Here is a 13494-nt window from a genome sequence, read left to right as displayed (position 1 = left end):
TCTCCCTCAGCAGAGACCTGCCTCGGCCAGGGGAGAGGCGCCCCTCCTTTGGCCTGGCCCAGGACTGCTGGAGCCAGGAAGAGGAGCCCCTCCTCCTGTCCCAAGCTGCTGCAGCGAGAGAGGGCTGGGGGGAGTCCTTTGCCCCACCGCAGCCCCGGGGCAGCCTGTATCCCCAAAGTTCTCATCCCCAGCCCCACATCAGAGCCCGCAGCCCCTGCACCATCCCAGTGCCCGCATCCGCAGCCAGAGCCCTCAACTTCCTCCACCCCAACCCTCTGTCCCAGCCTTGAGCCCCCTCCCACTCCGAACCCCTTGGCCCCACCACATGAATTTTGTTATGTGCACCAATATGAAGGTGATGTGTCACAACACCTTCATATTGGTGCACATAACAAAATCCATTCCACACATGGACGTAAAAAATTAGAGGGAACACTGCCCCTCACCCCTGTCAGCAGTTCCTAGTGGAGTTACAGTAACCCTCCCCAGGGAGCAGACACTAGCCCAAGCCCAGGATGGTAGTTAGAACATTCATTCATTTAATACAAGATGGTCCCCAAGATATGGTACGTGGTTGCAATATCAGTCACTCATGGGAGATAACTGATGGATGTCTTCCTATTCACTAAGACCTTGACAACACTCCCTCCCACCCCGACCCGCAACGTCTTAAGTCCCACAAGCCTTTCTGGGAATATTTTTTTAGGCTCATGCAATCAGGCTACCATCAGAAGGAGTCTTGGAAAGCAGATTGGGCTAAACAAGACTTTAAAAATAAGCACCTTGTGCTGGATCCCACGCAGAAGGTTCCTGGGTTTGACCTTCCATGGTCATCTTGGTCGACTATTAACCAAATCCCAACCAAGACATAAGGTAAAACAAGGATTGCCCCAATGTCCCTCTGCCACCACCAATAAACAAAACTGCATGGCTCACAGTTCATTCCCCACCCTCCTCTCCACAGGTTTACAGCTGGATATACAGCTGCACATTATCAGGATTGAACTCAAGATAAGAGCAAATAGGCATCCCTGACAATATTGCCCCGGCTGTTTCCATTTTCTGTGGGAAGCCTTGCTGGCTGCTCAGACCTCTGCACAAGTCTCTGCACCTCAGCTTCCCACCCATCTCTACGGCCTTCACCCTTCCCTGCACAAATATTGTGCAAAATACAACATGCTGCTATAATCATTGGAATGCTTTTTTCTACTGCTTCCAGCCTACTCTACAAACAGCGCCCCCTCTCTTTCAAATGTCCAGATGCACACTCCACTTCCATTCTGCAGCTACTGAGGTGAGAGTTAAACAGCTCCTTCCTTCTGTCCAAACAGCCTGTGAATGGCTTCATTAACTGGGAAGCAGAGGATGAACTGGGTTTCCCAGGATAACTGGAGCAATGTCCATCGTGTTCCTGGGGGCAAGCAGTCCTTTCTCCAATAAGATAAATAGGCTAGAGGTCGAAAAGAACCTATTGCCATGGATCCAGCCACCCTGCATTCGTGTCTGTAAAGATACCAGGTGGTCAACCAGGCCTTGGAGCACCATAGAGAAATCCCCTCTGTTTATAAATTCTACACTCGGGTGAAGGGGAAGGAGGGGAGGCAAATATTAGGCATAAAGGATCCATCAATTGCCCCAATAGAGTTTGGGAACCCATCTTTGCAAAGCCATCAATAATCTCCTCAGTATGACCAAGCTTTAGAACCCAGTGCCACAGTACCTTTTCCTTGGCATCACACACCTGCATGACAACAGCCCCAACAATGGACCTTCCTAGGTCAAATTGGTTTGCTATGTACTGGTATTATTTGGGGGTGGCCAGATTCCAGATGGCAATGGCAACCTGCTTGTCCACATGTTGGTGCCTTTGCAGCTCCAGAGTTAATTCAGCGCATACCTCAAAAAAGAGTTGTCTTCCCCATCCAGAAGTTCTCTCACCATTGGTAGTTGCTCTAGGTCTTCAGAACAATCCTTTCCCACTGATCTGTGCTGGTTTCCTGCGCCCAGAAATGGCGCGACTTGCTGCGAAGCTGCTCCAGGAATCTGTCTTCTATTATCATGTGTGTAGTAGTGCAGCAGGCAACATCCAAAGCCAAATTCATTCAGCTGAACCATAGCCCAAGCGGCATCTGTGAATTCCCGGTTGCCAGCATATGGCACAGAGCTATGGGATTTTTTATTTTTTTTTAAATTTAACCCAGCCAGCTTCAGCTATGTATCCCACAATTCACAGCAAGAACAATCACAGAATGCAGAATGCTCAGCGCCAAGGCAAAGGCATGTGGGATACCCTCTGAGAATCCTGCACACTTAGTACACAGCAAGCCTCTGCTGTGTATACACGATGCAAATTAAAACATGGAACAGGTGTCCCATGTACACACTATTATTGCGGTTTGCATATTGTGAGTTACCTGATTTGCATCAAAAACCTGTGGATTAACCCTTCCCAATGCAAACAACCTCTGAGAAGAGGAAAAGCTGCCTCCATCTATTTCCCTTCAAGTTTGTCAACCAGGTGTCTGTGTTTGTCCTTCAGAGCCTGGTAGAGCTTTTCTTTGCAGTCTGCATTCCAGCTCGGGACCAGCTTCTACAGCTTCCGCATCTTCTCCGGGTTGGTTCTCTCGGCTCTGACAATCTGGTATTGTTCGCTGTCGAGAATGGGGCCATGCAGTGAATCTAGGATGCCGTCCACTGCAGTCACCTGCAGGATCAGCTGTTCTTGGTGCTGGTCAACAAAATGTGTGTCTGAGTGGAAGAGAGAGAATGAATCGGGGTGTGTTGGCATGTTTGCTAACATAAATCTTTACACTTCCCTAGTGAGTTTCAACCCAGCACTTGGCAGTCTGGATACAGAGGGATTGCTCACCCAGTGCCAGAATGCAGCCACCGCTGGGGCAGCAATGCTGAACAACATGTGGACAAGACCTTAATAGGGATTTCTCCACCTGATTTCTTTGCTTCAGAAAGGAGAAATCAGCCTGTTTGAGAGAAGAACTGGATTTAGAAACTGGTATTTGAAGCTCTGTGAATCCCTACTCACCTATTCACATCTTAATGGATGAAACAGAAGGTGTCAGGTCCTCTGGAAGAAAAAGGGAGTCAGCAGGTGTTTACTTTTCACTAATATGTCACGTGGTGCCATTTTACACTTGATAGGCTTGAGAGGCGCTGAGGACTCAGTTTTACACCAGAGTCACTGAGATCAGAATCCGACCCTGACTCCACTTCATGTGAATGGAGTTTCTGAGATCAGAATCTGGTCTGAGCTCTATCCCTGAGGATCCCTCTCATACAGAGTCCCCAGTTTTCAGGAAAAAGGAAGCACCGAAGCTGCTGAGTCTGAACTTGGAAGACTTCACTCCACACTGAGGTGGCCTAAAGATATGAATGCTGCTGGTCCCCATCCTGTAATGCAGTGGTCCCCAAACTGTGGGGTGCAACCCCCTAGAGGGGTATGGAGCAATGTTTGGGGGGCACGCAGAGGGGAAGGGGTGCCAGCCACCACAAGAGGCATGGAGGGAGTACCAGCCAGGCATCCAGCCCCGCTCCACCTCCAACCTCACTTCTCCCCCAGTCCCAGTCCTGCTCTGGGTCCAGGCCTAGCTCGGCTCTCACTCCCTCTCCACCAGCAGACTAGCTCCACCTCTAGCCCCAGCTCCTTCCCCATCCCCAGTTCCTCCCCCAGCTCTGCCTAGTCCGAGCTCTGGTGCTGAGGAAGCCTTGGCTGTGCAGTAATGGAGGGAGGGCATGGACAGATTCAGTTACTGATAAGTGGGGATGCGACTGAAAAAGTTTGAGCACCACTGCTGTAGGGTGACCAGATGTCCCAGTTTTATTGGGACAGTCCCGATATTCAGGGCTTTGTCTTATATATTACAGTGCACCGGCTATGCGTTTTGTGCTCTCCTGCCCTCTGCTAGTAGGAATCATATCTGCTCAAGTTTCAGAGTAGCAGCCGTGTTAGTCTGTATTTGCAAAAGAAAAGGACTTGGGGCACCTTAGAGACTGACAAATTTATTTAAGCATAAGCTTTTGTGAGCTACGGCTCACTTCATCGGATGCGTGTGTATCATGATGGGCCTTGATAGCCAGGTCGTGAGTACTTATCCTGTGCTACACCCAGCATGGGGGCAGTTCTGTTAACCAAATGGATTATGTTCTTCCCAGAGTTCTGTTCACCCATGCTAAGCTGTGCCTCCCACAATACGTTGTAACAAGTATTTGATAAAAGCGAATAAAGAGCCTATCAAAGACAAGATACATTCGTTCTATATCCTAGTGCAAGCTTAGGAAGTGCTTTCATGGACAACTGCTTTGGAATGCTGTATTAAAACCGAGATATGGGAAAGTTACAAGGAAATATAAAGACAAAGCTGGCACCAACTTAACAGAACAAGAAGCAATGGTCTCAAGCTGCGGTGGGGGAGGTCTAGGTTGGATATTAGGAAACACTATTTCACTAGGAGAAGCACTGGAATGCGTTATGTAGGGAGGTGGTGGGTTCTCCATCCTTAGAGGTTTTTAAGGCCCAGCTTGACAAATCCCTGGCTGGGATGATTTAGTTGGGGTTGGTCCTGCTTTGAGCAGGGGATTGGACTAGATGACCTCCTGAGGTCTCTTCCAACCATAATCTACGATTTAGACATATGTGGTGCTTTTCACTTGTAAACAACCATATTGGAAATATGGCTGATGTGGGGGTGTATCTTTGAAGCAAACCCACTGTGTAAGGTCAACTTTGTGAGATCACTTCCCAAAAGGCCATATATGACTATAATAAATATTTGGTTAAGTTGGATTATTTGATTTGATACCAGTTAGCTCTGTGTTCTTTGGGAACCAGAGCACAGTATCCAGCCTGTCTGACTCACCAAGGACCCCCCCCCACCCAGCCTCTGCTTGAACCAAAACTGATCAGAAGAAAGACTTACAGAAAGCAATGAAAAGGCAGTGGGAGACATACCTAAACCCCTCCTGACAAGGGTGACAGGATTAAGGCAACTCCCCTAGCCTTATCTGCATCAAAGATGGGACAGGGAGGCATCTCCATTAGCATACAGAATGGAGAACAGAGATTCCAAGGCAAGAACCACACTGAACCCTGGGACGAGAAAAGCAGGGAAGCACTGAATCCTGGGGGATCTCTGCTACAGATGTTAATGAACCTACTACACCTGCACACCCCCAGCTCAGCCGTTATCAGACCAATTCTAGTAATGAATCCTTGATTGATATCCAAAATACTGAAGCTACCTAAATGCATTGTGAGTTCCCTTGAAGGACCACCCATAGCCAGGAGTGATCCGTTCCTATTATCTAGCCTAAACAAAACCCTTGAGTCATCAGATTACCCATAAACAACTATAGTTTTCTCCGATATAGTTTTCTATATCTGAATTTAGTAATCTTTAATAATGTAACTGTTATGTTGGTTTAGGCTCTCCTTGTGTGGTTATCACTATTATTCAATATATAACTTTTATGGTTAAGCTGGTTGCTTCCCTCCCTCTCTCTCTGAACTTTACTCTTTTGTGTTTTTGGCTTCCCCATTTACTCTGCAGCAACGCTCCTCTTACCTAAGCTAAAGATCCCTGTAGCGCCCAAACTACTCTGGGGTTTGCTCATCAGATGGGTTACTACCAGAACTGTAATGTGAAAGAGGGGATAGGGACATGCTGAACCTGTGATATACAATGGTGGCAGCCTGGAAGTGCTGCTTGACCCAGCCTGCTCAGGCTTACTCTATTCCAGTGTGGTACCTGTGGCATATAAGGGTGGCAGCTTGGAAGTGCTGATTGACCCGGTCCACACAGACTTGTTCTATTAGTGTGTGTGTGTGTGTGTGTGTGTGTGTGTGTGTTTTCATCTGAGTCTGGGGCTGAAGGAACCCAGCCCTGGGGAACCTAGGTCCAGCAAGATAGCTCCACTGGGAGGGGACTTGCAGCAGGGAGAAATAGAGCTCCATATGAAAACACAAGTGACACAAGCAGTACATTGATAGAATTACAGGACCCCCCCACCCAAACGAGTAACCCTAATAAATGAGTGTACCCCAAAGTAACAGGTATATCTGGTAACAGGTTTCTTGAATATTTTTCATAACAAACCACAAGTGTAGTCCAACAACTGGTTATACATTTAGCAACAGCCCTAGACACCTTACAGCTAGTGGGGATTCATCTTCATTCCTGGGGTTGCCCACAGCAGAAGGTGAGTGCTATATCCCTGTGGTCACTGTACAATTTCAAGTGTTCACGGTTTGCAGCAGCAGGACAGCAGTGAAGCTCTCATTGGCTACAGATTTAGGACAGTAAACTTGAGTTTTGTACCCTTCTGCCTCTCCCATCTATTTGCCAGTCCCCTCACACACTGCCAAATCCTGCCTCGCTGTGCACAGAAGATGTGTGCCAGCCATCATCAGAGATGCTGGCTGAGGGCTGCCTACACAGATATCTCCCCACTGCCAGGCTGAGCCTACCTGGTCTGATAACAGCCTCCCAGATCGGCTTCCCATCCTTTTTCTCTACCAGGCTGAGCTCCAGCTCCTCCTTCACATCCTTGGTGTGGATTTCTGTGAATGGTTGAAGAGCTTCTGCAGTTTTATCCAAAAATGGCGGTTCCTGTAGGAAAACCAAGTGTGATATTAGGGGTGACCCACTCACCACCTCCAACCCAAGCAAGCCGGGATGGGAAAGGGGGCGAGGCGTGTTAGTCAGAGCTGGTCATAGAAGACTTGATTCCACAAAACATTCTCCAGCCAGCCCGCATCTGTGAATATGTTTGAAAATATTCAGCCACTATGCTACGGAACCAACTGGTAGCCTGTGCATTATTCACTAAGTATCTGACATCAGTGTTCAGTACTCGGGCTTTGTGACTGGTTACATTAACACACTAGGGCTACATCTACACTACAGCCAGGACAATGCTCCAAGATCGACGCACCGGCGGTCGATTTAGCGGGTCTGTGTAGACCTACCAAATTGATCGCAGATCGCTCTCCAGTCGACCCCCCACCGTACTCTACCCTGATGAGAAGAGTAAGGTAAGTTGATGGGAGAGTGTCTCCCATCAACCCCCCACCGTGGTGTAGACCCTGCAGTAATGCGGCCTAAGGTACATCGACTCCAACTATGTTATTCACGAAGCTGGAGTTGCATACCTTAGATCGACTTACTGCCGTAGCGTTGACCTAATACGATACACTCCCTTTTCCTTCCATGGATCCCAAAGCTCTTTACTAAGCCAGGCCAGTATCATTATCCCCATTTTACAGATGGCAAACTGAGGCACACAGAAAGTTGGAGGGAATAGAACCAGTGAATCCTGACTCCCAGGACTCTACTCTAGCCACTGTACCAACCACTGCAGTCCCAGCAGCACAGTGACCCTTAGTGCTGGGATGGGGCATTGGAGTCAGCAGGAGAGAGCACCCCCCCATACTGAGCCCCCCCACATTGCTCCCTGCAGCACAGACCCCCTTGCACCACATTAGAACGTCGGAGTCAGCACTGATTCAGAGAGGAGAGTGCTTTGCCCACATCCCTGCAGCCCAGCGCTCTTGAGTTGCATGTTCACTTCCATAATTTTACTTACCTTGGGTGTTACTGTTATCTCCGATGGACTGGACACAATGCAGCGAGAGCCAAAGCACAAGGGTTTAGAGGTGAAATGAGATTTAGAAACAAACCATGACCGGCACTTCTCTTCATAGACCTCAACTGCCTGTCATAAGGACAGTCGTGTCGGGGAGATAGAAAAAGAAAATACTACAGCAATCCCTCAGCCAGAGCTGTCAGGGTCTCAATTCCCATTCTCCTCCTACACAGCAGCCTTGGAGAGAAGGGTCTTTGTTAAAAATGAAAGGAGAAAATCTGTCCGGGTTTAAGACTAGGACTGTGATCTGGGGAGAATGTTCATGATTTTCATGTTGACAATAAGGTACTGTAATTTGTAGCAATCAATTGAATAAGACAGATTTTGCCCTCTTTTATAAATTGACTGAGAACAGACTGATTTACTCAGATTTGTTGTTTGAAATTATTTCCTATTACTCATCTAAGTTACAGAACCTGTTTATTTCTAGCTTGTCTTGATGCTTAAGTCTGTAGATGTCAGAGGGAACAAGCCAAGGTGGTTGTAGTTTTTGATTTTAGTTATCTGAGAATTACCAGAGCACAGAACTTGTGATCAGAACAGAGCGGGACAGAGCATAACTCACTCTCTCATGCTTTGTGTGAAAAGTAGGAGATAATTTCCCCAGTGGAATATCAACCTCCTGAGAGTAAAATTACATACAACCAGTGTCCAATAATGTTTCACTATGCTCTCCTTGGCCAGTTATCTTTCAACAGCTGATTGCCCTGTTGTGAGATGTTCCTTATTATATGATAGCAGGTGAATGCGGATCACACCATTTGTACACTATGGTTGGTTCTCAGTTACTGTAGAAAGGTCCCTCTGAACCCAGCATTGAACCCTGCCCCACCTCAGTTTCCCGACGTGTGCCCCCAGTTTCCCTCTCTCCACAGTGGCATCCAACGCTTTATGTCACTGAGATGACTTAACCCTCCAGATAGTCCCAAGGTTTAAACCAAAGAATTGAAACAACACACAAATCTTCCACCCCAGTCTCACCCAAGAAACAATCCTTCCTCTGAGGGTCTGTCATCTCCCAATATTCATCCAGCCCATCTGGGCTCAGCTTCTAGCCCTCCTGGTCTCTCCTCAGTCCCTTCATCTTCATCTTGTTCCTACAGGTAGCTGGTCCCCTGCACAGGGTGGCAACACAGGGGGAACCCAAACCCAAACCCTCCCACCCCTGTGACTTCCCAACTCTCAGAACCCTAAACAACCAGATGTCTGCCCCATAATCTAGACTGCCTGGCTTCTTCCTAATGCCTCTTCCTTCACATTACCAGCCCTTGATCTCTGGATGAAGCAATGGTCCCAAGTCTACTCTCCCTTGTAGTCTCTATGATCTGCTTCCCCTTTGCCCAAAGACAGTGTATCTCCCTTAACCGGCCTGATTGGGTCACATGACTCTGTCTAGTGACTCTCCTCTTAATTCCATTCACCTGGGGAGGTGGGCCCCAGACCTTGTTAATGGCCAGCTCACCCCATGAGAGTTGTGATAAGATGGGGGCTCTGTCTGTACAACTTATGAATTCCGGTTGATATTATGGAGCTATTCTGAAATGTTACTGTGGAAAACTGTGGCAGTCTTAATGCCACCCTGTATGTGGACCCACCATGGGCTTGCAGGGCTGGGTCAGATCCTCCCAGAACAGATATAAGAGGAAGGTACTTAAGGACAATGATAATGACTGCACAAAAGTTATGTGAAAGAGCAACTTCATCCCAAGAGAAAAGATACTTCCTCCTCTGTCTGTGGGGGCAGTTTTTAAGCAGCTGAAAGTTACCAGGAAACAGAACAAAGAAAAGCAGGTGTTAGAAGGGGGCATATAAGCTAGGGAGACCCACAGGAATCTTTGGGAAGGAAAGGGGAAGGTCACGTGAGCTGAGGAAGAAGCCTTGATGAGAGAGAAGCCACCCAGAATAGAGCAGCTGCAAGACCTGTTTTCCTGAGCCCAGATGTTCTCCCAAGGGAAAGGTGAGCTAGTGAGGGCGTTGCAGCAAAGATGTTTATTATTTTCTATATGATCTGTGCTCTCTTGTGCTTTGTATGATTAAGTGAAAGAGCAATAATGAGTTAGTCTCTGGGCAAAGTGTCTAGTGTGTGTTTTGTGCTTCACAACAGCCCCGTTGTCCCTGAGAGAGTTAAACTGTAACAGGGTAAGTGTGTGTTCCCATAAGGCTCACACTATTGATTACCTTGACCCGTGAGCCATCATCAGGTATCAGGTAGAGGTAGAGGGTTAGATTAACTCTCTTTTGTGCCTGGTAGAGCAGTACAATGGAATGGATCTGAGTTCGCTGATCAGAATTCTCCCGCCTCCAAATCACTCCAATCGGAGAGAAGCTGGGGTTCTCCAGCACAGCGTGGAACGACCTCACCTGCGTTGGGTTCTCCATGGTCATCCCTTCATCGATGAAATGGGCAATCTGCATCCGGGAATTGTCGGCATCTGTCAGTGGGTCACAAAGCAAACGAGGCTCCGTTAGCCTGTTCTCATTCTCTTACTGTCAGAGAGGCAGTTTGTTCACCTGAGTTCTGAAAACACCCATCCCTGTAGCTCTATGGGTGGCTTGGATTCTGCACTGACCTTCACAAGGTCCCTCTGGCACCTTCCCTCCACTGCTTGCCCTGACCCTCCAACTCCCAAGGACATCTCAGCCCACTGCTCACCTGATTGTGTATTAACCCCCGGATATCTCCTGATCCTGGAAACGGGAGCAGAGTCCTATAAAATCTACACTCCTGGGGCATAACCAAATCTCATAGTCCAGTCATTCTTTGTAAATTACTTTGAGAGGTGAAAGAGCCAGTGCACTCCACATGCATACAGGAGCTGAGCAGGCTCAGAAACATTTGCTAAAGGCAACTACCCTTCACCCTGCCTTTATTTGGCATGAAACTCTGCAGACTGCTTTTTACAGGTGTTAAAAAAGGGCAAAGGGAGAAAATCGGGGTGGGGGGGCCGGGTCTGAGCAGGGGGCAGGAATTCACTGGCTGCTGGGGGTCAAGCAGCTGGAGGCAGGGTTAGGATAGTAGCTGAAGGCAAAATCAGGGATGAGGGGAAAGGAGCCGGGGTTAAGCCCAGGGATGAGGCACTGCCAGATGGTGACAGAGGGAAAAATCCCAGCACAGGCAGGGGCAGAGGGGGTAACAGTTACCCTGGTGGACTGAGACACCAGTGTTTGCAAAAGTAGGAGAAGGGGTGGAGTGGCCTTTTTTTATTTCTCCTCAGACAGTACCTCTCAGCATGGGCTTCCCAGGGCTCGGTTCTTAAAGGCACAAATAAGAGGAGTAACACATATCCTGAAGAAATGTATAAAGCAGGCAGACTTAACCTGTGTCGATTTGCTGCAAACTTTTCTTTGGAAGGTGAGCAATTTTTTTTCTCATGTAATAAAGACACACAACACAAAGGAATCTTCAGCAAATACATGATGGTCCTGATCCTCCAACACTGGGATTATTTGAAGTGTTAAATTTACCTTCACTGGGACCAGGATTAGGATCACAATTTTCTTCACATTTCCAAGAAAATCTCCTTTACCTACATATGTAGGCACTGTAACAATGCATTTCTCAGTTACCTGACAAAAGCGTATGAAATGTAAATATTACGAAAAAAACCTAAAATGTATCTTTATTTCTCAAGTACGTTATCCAGTGTATCCTACAAACAACAGTCCATATATGTTCATTGAGCAATTACTTGTAGTTTAATTTTTTTTCCAACATCCACTTATACTGTAGTCAGATATTGAAACCCCCACCCGCTTTACCAAAGGCAGGATGACCCATTCTGTATTCAGATATCTTTTATATGCATATGCCTTATAATGAATCTATGACTTTGAAAATATCTGATCACTGCTTAAGTGCCGCACTTGATGCCTCCCCATCTTCTCTGATTATCAAAGGGGACAGTGTCAAAGCATTAGGAATGTTTTGTGTGGATTGCATATACATGATGTCAAGTCTCATTCACTTCCTTTAAAAACTTAAGAAATCTTATAAAGAGAGAGTCAAAGATAATTGTTTATCATTATCCATTTTTATCATTGCTACATAATGTGGCCTTTAATTTGCAATGAATGCAATGCATGTGAGTGGCACAGCGGAGTGCAACAGTGAACTCTATTGCTCCTTGCAGTGGCATATTTCTGCAGGTTTGTTATTGTTTCATTTTTCTTACAAGTATTCCTGTATTGCTTTTCGTTGACTTTGTTTATTTCTTTTTGTTGTGTTTTTAAAAATGGAAATTAGATTCTGAGAGTGTGTTCATGGAAATCACATCAGTGTTCAGTATGCTTACTACTTATGGGCTTATTGAGAAAATGAAATAAGAGAAATCCAAAGTATGACTCCAACCAGCTCTCTTGCATACAGGTCAGTCGGTCCTTTGAATTGGTGGGAATGGATTTAATAGGGCCATTACCACAATAAAGAAGGGATACCAGTATATACTGACAGCCACAGACTATCTTACAAGATGGGTTGAAGTATTTCCACTTCTAAATAAGTCAGCATCTGTGATGGCAAACGAAATATACAAAATTATAATGCGATTTGGATGTCCACAGTATATACTGACAGATCGTGGGTCAGAATTCAATAATGAGGTAAATACTTATTTCTGAGGTTGTTTTTGACTATGTCTTCAACCACACTTTCAGGTCACAGATAGTTGACAGCAGGGTGGATTTGATTTAAATCAAATTGATTTAAATCATGATTTAAATAACTAGTCAGGAAAACTTGATTTAATCATGGATTTCTACATAAAAGTGCATTTTGTTGGTTGTTATAACCTTAATACATATCTTTCACAACTCAGAGAGAGGTGTAGGTTTCATTTTTAGAAGATACATGCTATACATTTTTAAAGTGATTTATTCTGTAAACTTTTCAGATTAGTTTTACATCTATATCAGAAAATGAATGATTGTTTGGTTATTTCATTTACCAAAGGTAATTGAAGCAGATATTTATGAAGTCACTGGGAGGTGAACTATCTCCAATTCAACAGGTAAATTATTAATATTTGGAGGATTTTCTTGCCATGCTGTATTAGGAGGAGAACATCACCAGACAGACATTTAAATTGTTTTATTTAACTAAAACAACAACGTTATTTATTCTGGATTTTTTTCTTCAGCAGCAGACAGATAATATTTTAACAAAACAAGCATATGAATTTTTGAATTTAGTTAAACATTCAAGGGGTTTTTTTAAATCAGGTTTGTTTTTGTTAAAATTGTTCTTAACTAAAATAGTTAAATGAAATATTTAAAAAAAAAAATTTAATGCACAATATCAGCCAGGTCAACATGAGAAATGTAAAATAGTGGCTTCTGTAGCTAAATCAGTCGTCTTCACCTTCATTTTCTTGTTTGTTCATAATCTGGAAAAGAAAAACAAGCTTTCTGGCTTTTTCAGGTCCCAAACAATTTCTCAGTTTGGAATGAATTAGTCTAAAGGAAGAAAATATTCTTTATACACTGGCAGAAGAAACTACTGCTGTTAAAAGTGAGATGATCACTTCAACAGTCTCTGAATTCAAGTGCTTAAGTGACTTCTATCAGTTCACTGGTGTGACTTTCTTTAAAACATCATCAGCAAACATATATTTCTTGAATGATTCACCCTTAGCTCTGAAGTTTATTATAATTGGCATTATGAAGGGATGATTGCTGGATGTCCATGTCATAGCCAACTCCTCTTCCTCAGCAATTAAGGTTTGACCCTGATACCGAGTATTGAGAATATTTGCAAGAAAATGAACTGGAGATAGTGCTTGTCCCATTAATTTTTTAATGTTTGTAATTTAACTCTGTCATTGCATATTTCTCTTTTTA

The 13494-nt window shown here is 45.3% G+C and overlaps 1 protein-coding gene across 2 annotated transcripts in view; it reads right to left on the bottom strand.

Moving 5' to 3' along the window:
* Positions 1-2189: 2189 nt before the first annotated feature.
* Positions 2190-13494, bottom strand: part of LOC122460773 (caspase recruitment domain-containing protein 8-like) — a 49021-nt gene continuing 37716 nt past the window's right edge. For both annotated transcript variants that reach the window (XM_043517317.1, XM_043517318.1), the window contains exons 4-8: positions 9838-10091; positions 7600-7728; positions 6482-6623; positions 3044-3085; positions 2190-2748 (exon numbers count right to left, since the gene is read on the bottom strand). In XM_043517317.1, the coding sequence (XP_043373252.1) occupies positions 3048-3085; positions 6482-6623; positions 7600-7728; positions 9838-10091 (563 nt within the window). In that variant the 3' untranslated portion in view covers positions 2190-2748; positions 3044-3047. The remainder of the gene's footprint in view (positions 2749-3043; positions 3086-6481; positions 6624-7599; positions 7729-9837; positions 10092-13494) is intronic.

Source organism: Dermochelys coriacea, chromosome 6 (assembly GCF_009764565.3).
Source record: "Dermochelys coriacea isolate rDerCor1 chromosome 6, rDerCor1.pri.v4, whole genome shotgun sequence".
Lineage (NCBI taxonomy): Eukaryota > Metazoa > Chordata > Testudines > Dermochelyidae > Dermochelys > Dermochelys coriacea.
This window is presented reverse-complemented; position numbering and strand designations above follow the sequence as displayed.